The sequence below is a fragment of the Cavia porcellus genome, unplaced genomic scaffold (genome assembly GCF_034190915.1).
Source record: "Cavia porcellus strain 051 isolate PalLab524CR breed Dunkin Hartley unplaced genomic scaffold, mCavPor4.1 scaffold_13, whole genome shotgun sequence".
Taxonomy (NCBI): domain Eukaryota; kingdom Metazoa; phylum Chordata; class Mammalia; order Rodentia; family Caviidae; genus Cavia; species Cavia porcellus.
In genome coordinates, this window is record NW_026947496.1 from 27542435 (window position 1) to 27556859 (window position 14425).

At 42.4% G+C, this 14425-nt stretch overlaps 1 protein-coding gene across 3 annotated transcripts in view; it reads right to left on the reverse strand.

Moving 5' to 3' along the window:
• Dcdc2 (doublecortin domain containing 2) overlaps positions 1-13034 on the reverse strand; it is a 166441-nt gene extending 153407 nt beyond the window's left edge. The window contains exons 1-3 of one of the 3 annotated variants that reach the window (XM_003468766.4): positions 12894-13034; positions 12009-12364; positions 7901-7955 (exon numbers count right to left, since the gene is read on the reverse strand). In XM_003468766.4, coding sequence (XP_003468814.2) covers positions 7901-7955; positions 12009-12301 — 348 coding nt within the window. In that variant the 5' untranslated portion in view covers positions 12302-12364; positions 12894-13034. Of the gene's footprint in view, positions 1-7900; positions 7956-12008; positions 12380-12464; positions 12482-12893 lie in introns of those variants that run through there. The other 2 variants (XM_063259954.1, XM_063259955.1) reach the window with 2 other exon arrangements.
• Positions 13035-14425: the final 1391 nt, after the last annotated feature.

Below are 14425 nucleotides of genomic sequence, written 5' to 3' on the forward strand. Positions count from 1 at the left end.
GCCTTCATTCTATGTGCTCCAAATTATGCTAGAGGAAAAACCAACATCACACAATGTTAACCTACAACTAATTTTATCCCCAAAATAAAACCTAAATAGACCTTGTCAGGGGAGACACCTCAGTTCTATAAGAAATGCAAAATAAGGAGTCATGTAAAGGTAAATGGATGGCTATCTTAATTTGCTGCAAATGAATGTAAAATTGTAGAGAATTAAAACTATCGCCAACCTATTAATGTTAATTATAATAGATTATTAGCAGTTTTCCCAGAAATGTACCATCTAACAGATATTTTGATGCATAAATTAAAGTCTAATCAGGTGAAATCTGCCAACAAGAAGCCTGGAGTCTGAAAAATCAGATTTACTGCTTAGTCTGGCTCTCAGAGACACCACAGAGTGACAGTGAGAAAGGGGGAAGAGGGATCCTTTGGTTGGGTTTGGGTTCCCACTGAAGGACTCTGAGAGGATCTCAGAGAAGCAGAGGTTAGTCTGGACTGACTGTGGCTTCTGAAGTGGGATTAGCAGAGGTGGGACTCCTCGGGGGTTTCTGTGAGATAAAGGAAGGTCAGCACATAACAATCCCCAGCAAAGGTGGGGACTATGCAGCAAGCATCTCCCCACCTTTGTTAGGACCAGAACCACTCCACGAGGGGGCTTCCGGGGAATTTTCAGATGCTGCACAGCTTGAAGAGAAAGGGAAGTTTGCTGCCAATTTTGCTAGCTTCCTGAGTCTGCCCTCCAGGCCTGACCAACAGCAAGCCTGTCTTTTTCTCTGTCCTTCTGTGCCAATTTTCACCCTTTCTGCCAAACATGGATTTTGAGTCTTTTACAAACAGAAGTATTAAATAATTTCTTCTCCATTAAGTTGTAGAAAGAAGCACTCTCAATATTTAATCTAAAAGAAAGAGGCCAAACATAAAACATTCTATTATATTTAAAACCAACTCAAAGTGACTGGCCCACACCTTGAGTCCATCTTCCCTGCCTCAAGCTTCCAAGCGTGCTTATGCTTTGAGCCTGGCATCTGTGCAGCTTCACAAGGCTGCAGCACAAAGCGAACAACCACCATGAGAGCTGGTGAGAGAAATCAGCAGACTGCATGAGGCTGGGGGACTCCCACAGACTGCTGACGGCAAAGAAGGAGCTGCAAAGTTGACTTAGAACATGGGATCACAGAGAAGATCTGCAACTGGGCTGAGAAGAGACAGCAAGAGAGGACTGAGGAGCTACCAGTATCAGAAGCTGAGAAAAAAAAGACTGAAAAGCAGAGGTAAGAACACAGGGCAGCCTAGGAGGTCTCTTTACAAGGTACTAATAAAAGCAGAACCTGTGTTCAAAGAGGCACAGGAAAGCCTGCCCTGAGCCCGTGCAGTGCCCTAACTTTGAAGCAGGTGTGAACCAACACAAAGCCACCCAACTCCTTGTTGCTTTTATTCCTCTGAATTTTGCTTTTTCCACTTTACTCCTCCTCCACCATTCCCTCTGCCACCAAAGTATTTGCCAGATAACACTAGACATTTCTTTTAGATGAGTGGAAGAGCTCCAGGTTTGTCTTTCTCTGACTCCATGATGGGGTCACAAAGGAAGAAGAATAGGAACAGGACTGGCTGTGTCTTCGCAAATGAGCCACAAAAAAAAAAAAAAAAATTCATATGTCAATATGGCAAGAAGAGTCAGCAGATGGGCACTGTTCTATCTGAGTGATTACCTACAAAGACTTGGATGTACCACACACGTGGGTGTGGGAGCTCAGAGAAAAGGGGAAAAAATGTCAACTCCCAGAATACAGTGCAGGTTTCCAGCCACAGTAGCTATGACTCTGTCACGTATTCTACACAGTCTCTCAGAAAACCAAAGGACTTTCTGTTGAAAGGATACTTGGAATAATTAGAAGGAGTATTTTAAAGCAATTAGGAAAATTGAATCACGCATACCAGTGTGGTAGTTTTTATTATTCAGGCTCATCAAAAGCCAAAGATCTGAAGGAAATGCCTCCAGTTTTAGTGAAGAATTAATTTTAGGTCCAAGGAAGATGACAGAACAGTAAGCAGCAGAGTAAACACCCTCACAGTCCTGAGGCTGGAGAATAGCATCGTGGGGAAGACAAGAAGGAAGGAAATGGGTCCTCTCGACCCAAGAAGAAACTAACGTGAGAACTGAAGCCCACAGAGAGAATAAAAGAAAGAAAAACTTAAATAGAAGAAGGCGAAAGCTGGTGGCACTTTCACTCAGACCCAGAACCACCATGTGAGAAAAGCTGTTGAAACCTGGGGACGCACAGTCACAGTGAAGCTGGAGGCTGGCAAGCCTGAAGGCCCCTGTGGGGAGACTCAGTGACAGAGGGGAGCAGCAGACTGGAGAACTACACTGGCTGGAGGTGAGTATGGGGGACTCAGTCCTGCCACGGAGTGGGTGATTGGCCAGGGCCATTTTGGAGGCGGGCGGGATAAGCCTGGAGCCAGAACTGCAGCAGGCTTCATTCAGCCACTGCTAGTGTGGAGCAGACTGGTAGAAATTGCTTGGACTGAGTCCCACCCCTGTACGCGTTCCAACAGCCATCACGGAGGTTTTCCTAAAACTATCTCCAATAAGCTCTGCCCTCCTGTGTGTACTATACATGGTGAGGACTCCCAGCAGTTAACCAGCCCTTCCCCTGCTTGCACTCCAGCAGCCACTGTAGCCCTACAGCAGCAAACGCAGTGGTCACCATCAGATATCCCTAGCCAGCTCAGGCAAACAGTCTCACTTCAGAGAAATTGTAGCCAACACAGGAAGTGCCACTACCTACTTGTCTGGAAGAAATCAGGAACTGGACAAGAGGAAGAAGCCAAAGGCAGACTCTGGCCTCCAACCCAAGGTGTACTGATCCAGGAGGTATAAACACGGAAGAGATCAGAAGTTGCACACCTGAAGTTTGTGAAGCAACAGCAACTGAAATAAAGAAACAACTTCATGAGGCTATAAAAGAACTTAGAACAGAAATACCATCTCAGGTAAAAGAAGAAATGAGAAACATAATTAAAGAATTGCTAAGCACCTCCAAAGAAGACATAGGTAGAAGAATATAGAAGCATAGAAAAGTGAGGTGAACCTTCAATGAAGAACATAAAAAAGATTTAGAATACATGAAACAGATTCAAAGAGATTACCAGGAAATTAAAAACCCCATTGAAATCTGGCAAAACTGCTTGAAAGAAACTAAAGATAGACTAACGAACCTTGAAGACAGGTTTGCAGCTTGCAATTGTGAAAGGAAAGATCTCTAAAAAATAACAAGGAAGTAAAATACAAAGGCTACAAGATGACACAAAGAAGTATAATTTAAGAATAAAAAACATGAGTGAAAAAGCAGGAGTAAACACAAATGAAGTACAAAGGCTACTTACAGAAATAATTAAAGAAAATTTCCCAAGCATAGAAAAAGGAAATGATATTCAGATAAGTAAGTGAGGCATACAGAACTCCAGCCAGCAACAACCAAAATAAATCTATACCCAGACATGTAATAATTCCAGATTCCAGAAATTCAACACAAGAACAGAATTAATATTATATAAGCTGTCAGAGAAAAGAAACAGATCACCTGTAAAGGAAAACCCATCAGAATCATGACAGACTTCTTGACACAAACCATCAAATCAAGAAGAACTTGGAGTGAGCATTCCAAGTTCTGAAAGAAAATAACCTCCAACCCAGATTGATGTACCCTGAAAAACTATCTTTCAAAATTGATGGAGAAACAATCTACTTCCATGACAAAGAACAGCTGAAGGAATTCATGACCACCAAACTAACCCTACAAAACATGCTGAAGGACATTCTACAGAGAGGGAAAAAAAAGACCATGGTCTCAGGAACAGAGGGAGAGGGGGCTCACTGAATGGGGCAGACAGTGGAATGAAGGGAAAAAGTGGGCAATCAACAGCAGAAAAATAGCATGACGGAGATGAGACAGAAAAGGTTGACCATAATCACTAATATAGATGGCCTCAATTCACCAATAAAAAGAAACACAGGCAGAGTGGGTCAGAAGATAGGGTCCATCAATATGCTTTATATAAGAAATACATTTAACCCAAAATGGGGATTATAGACTGAAAGTCAAAGACAAGAAAACAAAGCTCTATGTGACAGGGAACCAGAAACAAAGTAGGGGTAGCTTGCCCATCAGCTGCAGATTGGTTAGAAAGCCATGACACTTTTATTCAATGGAAAACTATCCAGTTAAAAAGAAAGATAACCTTGAGGCTCTTGTAGGTAAATGGATACAACTTGAGATCATGCTCAGGGTAAAAAATTTCAGAGTCACTTAGGTGAGTAGCAGGTTGCCTCCCTAATATAAAAACTAAAGGAGTTAGTGGGTACAGTACATCCTATGAAAAGTGAAAGGAGAGGAATTGTCTAAAAAGGGAAGGCAGTGGCCATTGTTAATCTATTATCATGATTTGAAACCCATATTGTTTTCATTGTTCTGTTTAGTTTGGTTTGATTCTGTTTCAGTTTGTCTACTTGTATTAGATTTGATATCATGGACAGCTATTCCAAAAATAGCAGGATATATTATGGTAACAATTTTTGATTTCCTATTAGCTTGATTTGAAGCCCTGTATTTTTGTTTCGACTAATTTTACTCTATTCTGTTTTGTTTGATAGCATCGAGTCTGATGGTATAGGCAACTACTTTGAAGACAATAAGATACACTATGATGCCCATTGTTGTTTGACTATTATCTTCTTTTGAAGTCCTGTAATATCTCCATTGTTTTGTGTTTGTTGGTTTTGTTCTGTACTGTTTTGTTCAATTTTATTATGCCTAATGATATGGGCAATTCTTTTGAAGACAACAAGAGGCAATATAGTAGCCATTATTGATCTTGTACTTTGTTTTTAAGTTATGTACTATGTTCATATTTTTGTTTTGATTGACTATTTTGATTTGTCTCATTTGGTTTTATTCTCTTCAAAATTAAAAAAAGAATTAATTTTACTCATCCTTCATAAAAACATGTGCTTGGAAAAATATTTTCCTATTACTGTTGCACTGAAAATCCTCTTGAAACCATTCTGAGCTCCGCAGTTCTGTATATTCATGCTCTAAGTCTACTTCAAAATAATTCTCTGATGTCCCCTGCTTGTAAGTGATTATAAGTTGTCGTACTGAGTTTTTTCTCAGTAGATATCAATGCTTTAAAGGAAATCCTCACTTAAATCAAGAAAAGAGATGCCATAGCTTTTGTAAAAAGCCAAAAAAAAAAAAACACAAATCCAGGCATGGTGGCTTACACCTGTAATTCTAGCACTCAGGAGGCTGAGGCAGGAGAATCGTTGTGAGTTTGAGACCAGCCTGGGCTACAAAGTGAGCTCATGACCAGCCTGAGCTGCATAGAAAGTCCCTGTCTCAAAAAAAAAAAAAGTGAATCTGCTCTCAAGCTTGTAGCATAATCCTCTAATTTATAAACTTGTTGAATTCCAAAACCCTGATTGTAAATTGCGTATAGGAAAAAAGAGGTATTTCCTCATGGTCAGAATTCCAGTACACAGGCAACAGGTAGATTCTCAGGGAAGTCTGTAATTCTTTTTTTCTCATTCTCTACCTCAAACATCCACATCCTGTCCTTATCCATGGAGGACATTTTCCTGATTGCTGAGGATGCCTGAAGGCACTCTAAATACACTACTGCTTCTCCCCCATACACATAATTATGATAAAGTTTAATTTATAAATCAGGCACAGTACAAAATAGTAATAATGGGAAAACTATAACAATGTAATATAAAAAAGCTAGGTGATTTTCAAGTATAGGAAACACTCAACAGTCCCTCTTTGGTATATCTGAACTGCCAGCATACTGCTCGTGTAAATGTGACTTCAGCACAAGTCCTGCAACACAGAGACAGTCCATCCAATAATCCAAACAGACACTAAGTAAGTAATGGGCAGATACGCTCCTCTTGCAGAAAGCAGGCTTTGGGGCGCAGGGCAGGGAGCAGGCTCTGGAGAACACAGTGCCCCAGTGAGGCTGTGCACTGTGGAGTGAGCCCACCACTTGTTGAGACTGGGAGGTGGGAGAGTTGAGGAGATTGAGACCTCAGGCACAGTGAGGACACCTCAAAAAGCTCAGGCATGGAGCTTCTCTCACCTCTCCCTTTGCCATTGCCCCCAATATTTGTTTCTTTTCATCCCCACTAGAAGGCTTTGTAGAAAAGGACTGAGAAGAAAGCAATGCAATAGCAGGGCAGAAAGAGGAAAAGGAACTCACCAGTAAGAAACTGAAGACAGGAGATAAAGTCTTTTATTTGGAGATAAGGGGTGAGTTTTCACATTTGAGATGTGTGTTCATGACTCAGAACAGTGTGTGTGTGGTTCGTGCAGCAGCCCAAACTAAAGAGCAAGTGATGGCTACTGTCCTCAAAGCAGAAGAATGATTCACAATTTAAATGAACTACAAGCTTTGTGAATACTTCTGCTCCTAAAGATAATCTTTGAAACAGAAAAAAAGCATTTTTGACAAAATTAATGCAAACACCTGTGGCACTTTACTAGACAATGTCTCCATCAAAGGCACTGGAATTCAGAGTAAATATCCTGTATTATACGATTTAAGAATTCACACTTCTCAAATCCTACTGCAGGAACCTAAGTTCTACCCCCACTTTCACACAATATGGCATACTTCGAACAGGTGTGTGCTCTTCAAACAGAATCATATCCAGAACTAATCCACTGATCTGTCCTTTGTTTCTATGTGCTACAAATACTAACTAGGAGTCATTCTTTAACTGTAATATGAGCACAACATGACCAGCATCTATCTTTGTCTATTTTAAGTTATAAATAGCCCATCATTTTCATGGATAATCAATATGACACATATTGAAGAATTGAAACAACAAAAATAGGTCATCATTTTAAACCAGGTATGGGAACATCCTTCTTTCCACAAATTACTTGAGTAAAGCACAGTCTTCAAGTACTACACCATGAGAATTCTTTCTTACGTGACTTTTTCCAAGAGGGCCTAACTTGCTCCTGTTGGGCCTAAGCACAACGGGAGAGGACTCGGTGAGAGGTGAGGACAGTCTCTCTGGTGTTCAGACCACAAATGCTAAAAATGACTTTCCTGCCTTTCCTTTCCTTTCTCTCTTGGCAGATCTCCCATGGAGAAGCAGCACTAGTTTAGGGGAAGAGCAGCCTTTGGTTTGGAGACAGAGTCCTATCTGAATCCAACTACAACTCCCCGTCTCACTGAGACACAAGGCTATTGCTCCAACTTTGTATTTAATGTATTTTTTCATGTAAAAATTAAAGCTTACATCCTGCAGATTTACTGGACATCCCACCAGAGTTAGAAAAGCTACATGGACTGTGATGTCCTAGGTCCCCACTTTGCAAGACTCATTCCAAGTCTCTGTGGGAGCCTTTGCTGTCTAAGCTCGTGTGCTTTAATACAAGTGATAATGGAAGCATTTTGCTGAGGTACAGCAGGTCCAACGGGGTGTCCACTTGTCTCCTTGGAAAGCCTCAGAGACAGTCAGGGTGATCCTGGGCCTTTCAAACACTATGTGATCAGAAGCAAGTTAGAAAGAGGCATTGAATTTTGGTAAAGATTTGTGGGACAGTGCTTAGAATATCCCTCTACTTGACAGGGAAAATTTCTGTGGATTTCAGCCAGAGAGTGCACAGCATAAAAAATGGGAAAATTTTCATCCAGTGCAAAATGTCTCAAGACACCCATTCAGTTTCTTTATTTCTGACAGTAGCCCAAAGAAAGGACAATGCATTTGAGAATTTGTCACCTATACTTAGAATACCATGCAAACCTCCGAGTCACGCCACGAGAAATGAACAAAATGGCAACATTATGCATTCCAGCCTACAAAGCAGAATTTGTATTACCTCTGTGTTAACAACTTCCATTGGTCTTTTCTTCATTTCTCCTATGTCCAAGTAACTGGGAAAAACAAACAAAAGGTAAGGCTAGCTTTTACAGGTTTTAGTCAGTTATGCAAATTTATTTGTGCACATTATTAAAAAAGTAAAACAAGTCATAGGAAATGCATCAGCCTAAAGCAAAAATCAATAGGTATTAGAGAACTAAGAATTGCTTTCAGTATCACTAACCAGATGTGGGAATTGGAGCCAAGTGTAGTGATACATGCCTGTAACTCAGCCAAAACTCAGGAGGCTGAAGTATGTGAATTGCTGTGAGTTCAAGACCAGCCTGGGCTACATAGTGAGACCCTGTCTCTAACTAACTATCTAAATAAATAAATAAATAAATAAAGGAAAGTCGAAATACATCTACTAGAGAACAAGTTCCCCTTCATAGTTAGCTGCTGATTACTATAGTTCTGTTTTGTACATGAACTTCATAAAGAGTGGCTTCTGTGTAAAGCTGCTGAGCAATTCCATCAATCATGAACTTTAGGTCAAAATAAGTACCAATAGGGAGTATCAAAATAACACCTAGAGAAGGCTGGGGAATCATCAGGAAAGCACTTCACAGGTACATAAATGCTCAGTCATGGAGATGGTTTAGGTGGCTCAGCACAGAGACAGGTGGATGAACTGTTAACCTCAGGGGACACCTATTATTCCATTACTATTTGTTACAGATACTAATTAGCTACTGCTTAAACACAACCTTAAAACTTTATATCATTGTCTACTTCAGTCTGAAAGTCTATCATTGTGATCTGGTTCCAGTTTCAAATGGTCCCTAAACTGTGTTTTATATATAAATGGTACTACATAAACATTGTAATATAAAAGTATAAACCTAGCATTTATCAGCTAGAGAGACAGTTATAATCTCAATGACTACAATTTTCAAGTTGTGAAAAAGAAGTTTATATTAGAATTAACTTGGACTACTAAAATGTTTTTATTGTGGTTGCTGTTATTTGGGTTTTTTTTTTTTTACAGAATACAGCAATTGATTATATATCTAGAAAGAATTGTATTTTTTTCTATATACACAGTAGTTATATAAAACAGTGCAAACACTGCCCCATCTTAGCAATAAAATGGTTCTTTTGTGAATCTTCAAGGACTGTTTCTAACACAAAAACAAAATACTCTGTCATATGTAGGAAAGTGATCTCAGATTTACAAGATTTTTTTTTTTTTGTCTTTTTCATTTTTATCGGTACCAGGGATCGAACTCACGACCGTCTGCTTGCAAGGCAGGTGCTTATGCTGCTGCGCTAAATTCCCAGCCCCTAGATTTATAAGATTAATGTAGCAGACTCAATGTCAAAGTAGAGTCAACATTTCCTGGCTGTAGGGATAGTTTTTGGGAAAACAGTCTCTAGAATGATGTGCTGAAAAATAAAGAGTTAGCCAGGCATGGCGGCACATGCCTGTAATCCCAGCACTCAGGAGGCTGAGACAAGAGAACTGTTGTCAGTTTGAGGCCAGTGTGGGCTACAACATGAGTTCAGGGCCAGCCTGAACTGCATAGCGAAACCCTGTCTCAAAAAAGACAAAAATAAAGAAAGAAAGATTTAACCTACCTAATTTTAGATATGGTTCCAAAAATTTTGGAAAAATGTAAGTGAAAGAAGTTTCAGCAAAAAAATCTGTTGTTTCCATTTGGAAAATATTTTGCTATCTTCCCAATATCATCTCACAGTCACCCTCAGTACCTTCTGGCCTCTCTTTTGTTCTGCCAGTTTCTTCATTTTGTTCTGCAAATCATACAAACTTACAGAGCTAAGTTTCAAATATATTCAGGATTTAGATCTTGGCATCTTCATCATAGCTACAGATACTGCCAATATAATAAATTAGTAATCTATCACATAGAAAACAAACCATGGACACTGTTATAACACTCAGTTTTTATGTAATCATTAAAAGCAAAAATAACTGCCAGTTTCTTATATACATATACAGATTGATATATGTTGTTTGGTTTAGAACTATGTCCTTTTATCTTGTGTGTTAGTAATACCAAAAAACAAAATTATAATTTATATAATTTAGTATGACTCATTGAAATAAGTCTGTAATTTTAGTTGTTCATAGCTTCTGAACCAGCTTTCCACACCCATGAAATCATTTGATGTGGAAATTAATTAAGAAGTATATGAAGAACTTTGATATACACAGAACATATTCATATCAATAGTGTGTGTTACTGACCAGCTGGTGAACTGGCTTGCCAAAGGACATAGCCAAGAAATGACTGAGTCTCAGATCTGCTGCTTTAAGTTACAAGGTTTTTAAGACACAGTTTCCTCTGTTTCTATGAAGTGAGACATAGTGTACTTTTAAGGGAAATTTGGGAAAATAGAAAAATAAACCCTTCATCTTCTATAAAAAGACTGTGTGTTATAACAAAAGGTAGAATACATAAAATTAAATTTAGGTAACTAAGGATGATAATAGAGAACTTCAGTAATATTTGGGAAAATATTTCTAAACAATTAATAACAAAATCCAGCTCAGGAAGCTGAGGCAAAAAGATCACCATGAATTCAAGCCCAGCCTAGACTACATAGTCATCCAAGACCACCCTGAGTTATATAGTGAAACCCTGTCTCAAACCCCCCCAAAAAAACCCAAGATCATAGACGTATGATAAATATGTTTTGTCATCCAGAAGCCCAATATAAATTTTAATTAAAATATTCTATTTTAAAACGATGAAATTTGGAATTTCCATAAGATATAGCAATTTCATTGCTAAGTATGTACCCAAGAGAATGGAGACTCAGAAACAAATGCTCATAGAAATATTACTCATAATAATTCTATGAGCCAAAAAGTGAAACATCTCGAATATTCATCAGCTGCTTTAAGGATAGGCAAAGTATGATGTATCTACAGCACAGACTACTATTCCACAATAAGAAGCCTGCTACCCAGAGCCATGCTAAAACAGGAAGCCTTAAAGCATTAGGAAAATAAGTCAGATACGAGGGGCACTTATTGTCTGATTCCGCTTAAAATGGAATTTTTAAAATACACAAATCCATTGAAATCAGAGATTCATGGTTACCAGACTGTAGAGGAAGGGAAAATCAGGAAATATAGGTTTCTGTGGGGGTGTGACAGAAATGTTCTAAAATCGGTTTGTGGTGATGGTTACACAACTCTATCCATACACCAAAATCACTGAAATGGAGATACTGAATGTTATGTAAAGCACATCTCAGTAAAGCTGTAAAGAAAAAAACATAAAATTCCACCTGTCCCATACTGCCCAACCCCACCAGCTCTCACTGAGATAGAACTTTAACTGTTTCAGCTCAGGCACTTAACCCTTGTGCTTTGCATTAAAACTCGGTGCACCTGTGGTCTCTCTCCTTAGATCAGGATCTCCTAGACACAAGGGTTCTTGTGTTCATCCTGGTTCCCTCACAGACCTTAGAAGGCTTTGCTAAATCATTGAGCATCTACCACCAGTGAGCTCCCTACAAGTGAGTGATCCCTGTCCAGCTGGAGACAGACAGGTATATAACACAGCAAGCCACTAAACTTTTGCAAGCATTGAGTTACTAGCACGCACTTGCAGGTGGTGAGGGGAAGTCACAGAAACTGGTCTCTTCCCATTATTAGCAACCGAAGATTCCAAGAATATGAACAGCGTTGCATGTGAAGTAATTTTCTCCTCAGGATAAGATAGCATATCACACTTTGGAAGTAATCTTTAAGAAATCTTCATTTAAAATAAAAAGATAGGATCAAAATAATAATAATAATAATGTGAAAAAGTGCAGGGGGGAAGCTGAACAGTAAAAGTATAAATACAGTATTCCTTTGGTTGCTAACTTCGCAAAGGATGCTTTTTAGAACTTCTTCATTTACACAAATTTTAACTGTGCCTGCTGCCGCCCAGTAAAACCCCTTCTGCCGTCCTAGTTTAAACCCTCACCTCCAGCTGCAACGGGGTTCCTGAGAAGCAGCACCCCAAGCTGTAGCCCTCGCACACACCCCCGGAGAAGTGGATGCGGCGGAGGTCACTCGTCGCCTCGTGTCCCCCACACGCCACACTCACTTGAGCTTCTTGAAGGCCTCCTGGCCCCCGGCCACGTAGTTGCCGCCGCTCTCGATCTGGTCCAGCTTGCGGATGCGGTGGCCGGTGCGCGGCGTGTAGATGTTCCTGACCGCCCCGAAGGGCGCCTGGACGCCGCCCGTCACCTCCTTCAGGAACACGTCGAAGCTGGACACCTTCTTCTCGTGGATGACGACGCGGCGCCCCGCGAAGAACGGGTCCCCGTTGCGGTACACGAGCACGCTCTTCACCACCGGCTGCGACAGGTGGCTGGACTTGGCGCCCGGGCCGCTCATCTTCCCCGGGGGACCGGGCCGGCACCGCCTCTGCGCCGGCGGCCTCGCGGCGTGGGTCGCCTCCTGCAAGGGACGCGGCTGCCAGCCGGGCCAGCAGGGGACGCGCCGGGCTCAGGGCGCAGCGATCCGCGCGGCCGCACCTGCTTCCCCCAGCCGCGCTCACCTGGCACAGGTGCGAGGGGCCACCAGCCGCCCACCAGGCGCGGGACGGGGAGGGGACCGGGGACACGCGCGCGTGCACACACACGCAGTAAATACGCGGGACTCGCTTTCGGCCGCCGCGTCTCCGCCTGTCACTGCGCGCTAACAGCTTGGCGCCCCTACCCGCACCCTCCCCCCTGGGTACACTGCCTGCTCCGGAAATAGCCCCGGGCTGGACTTGCGTACATTTTTCTCTGCTTAAAAAACGCACAGAGACCGAGACAGATAGAAAGACACAGAGACAGAGAGACCAAGAGAGACAGACAGAGACAGACGCCACTCTCGCGTGTCCAGGACCCCCGATGAGCAGCGCCGCCCCGTGGCGAGGCGCGGTGGGCCTGGCCTGAACCCCACGGGCAATCTCGGGGTCCCAGGGCGCCGCTTGAAATACCTGCGGACCCTCGAGGCTGTGGCTTGTTGGCACCGTGGTGACCCGGCTGTCCCTCTGCCGCCTGCTTCCCTCTGCGGGCCAAGCTTAGCTCTAGGGAGCCGGGTTGTTACTTCCCGCCGTTTCCACGGCAACCGCAGCCGCGCGGGACCCAGGCGAGTGGCAGCCCTGCGACTGGGCTCGAGAGCTGCACGCCCAGGCCAGGGGCTGGAGATCCCGCCGCGCAGCGACGCCTCCAGGGCGCGGGCGCGCGCAGGGCGCTGGACCCTTGGCTGCGAAGAGCTTTGTCCAGCGGGAGAGACTCTTCGTTGGAAGGCTGGGCTCCGGATCCTGCATGCAGGCTGGCTGAGCAAAGTATCAAATACAGAGAAGAATTCTGAGAGTACTAAGAACCTCAGTAAAACGTTTTGTCTGGTCCAGACCACGACATACATTGTGGGACTAAGAAAATTCTTTAAAAAGTTGAAGAAAATACTTTGATGTACGCTTGTAATTCTGGCATTCTGGGAGGCTGAGGCAAGAAGATGGCAAGTTTCCACCCAGCCTGGACAACTTGGTGACTCAGCCAGACGCTGTCTCAAACATTTGAATCTCTCAGTTCATCTCTGCCGGTGTTCCTTCGTCCTCCAAACATCTTACTGCTGTGTGTCATGGCCGTATTTTATGACCAGGTGTTCCTAGTTGATCATGTGTAAGAATAGTATCTGTCAGTAATAGAACACTTAACCGTGTACCAGGTGTGATGTTAGGTGCTTTGGGTAATTACCTAATTTAAGTTTTACGTAACAACTTTTATGTAATCTCTAGCCGTCAATACAGCTCTCTCCTCCCATGAAGATACTGAAGTGTAGAGAAACCAGACCTCTACCTGAGGCCCCAATTTAGGATTTAACCCTACTCTGTTGTACTCCAAAGCCTCCTCCACCACTGTCCGTGTCGACGTGAGCAGGAATGTGAGGCATTGCGACTTGGGAAGAAATCTTCTGCCTATGCCTCGGAACACATTATTGGGTAACTAATTTTCCGAAAAATGACCAAAGAGTAAAGAACCCAGCATAAAAGAAGAGGAAATTCCATGAGCTGGTGGTGGACATAAGGGTGAGGGTCAAAGGGTGAATGAGGAAAACAGCTCTGCAAGGGCACTGCCAGGTGACACTGCCATAGTGACAGAATTTGCATTTGGAGGAATGTGGGGGGCAGTGGCTAAGCATCAGTACCCTCAACAACCTAAGGCTCCCCGACACCTGTACTAACACAGCACTCAATGAAAGCATATGGCCCTGTGTGCAAAAATTAAGAATTTCCAGATGGTAGCAGCCATACCTGAAGCCAAGCACAGGGTCTTTCTAGGTGTGTCAGCAGTCCACAAAGCCATGCACATCTGCATTCTGATGCCTCTCGTGGTGTCTCCAATCCATATTTGTCTTCTTAGCTATCTGTTGCCTCTGATGTTGTCATAAATGCTCAACATTTGGCTCTTAGGAGGAAAAGGCCTTGGTCTTATACATAGCATTTGCAAATTTCTGTAATTGCCT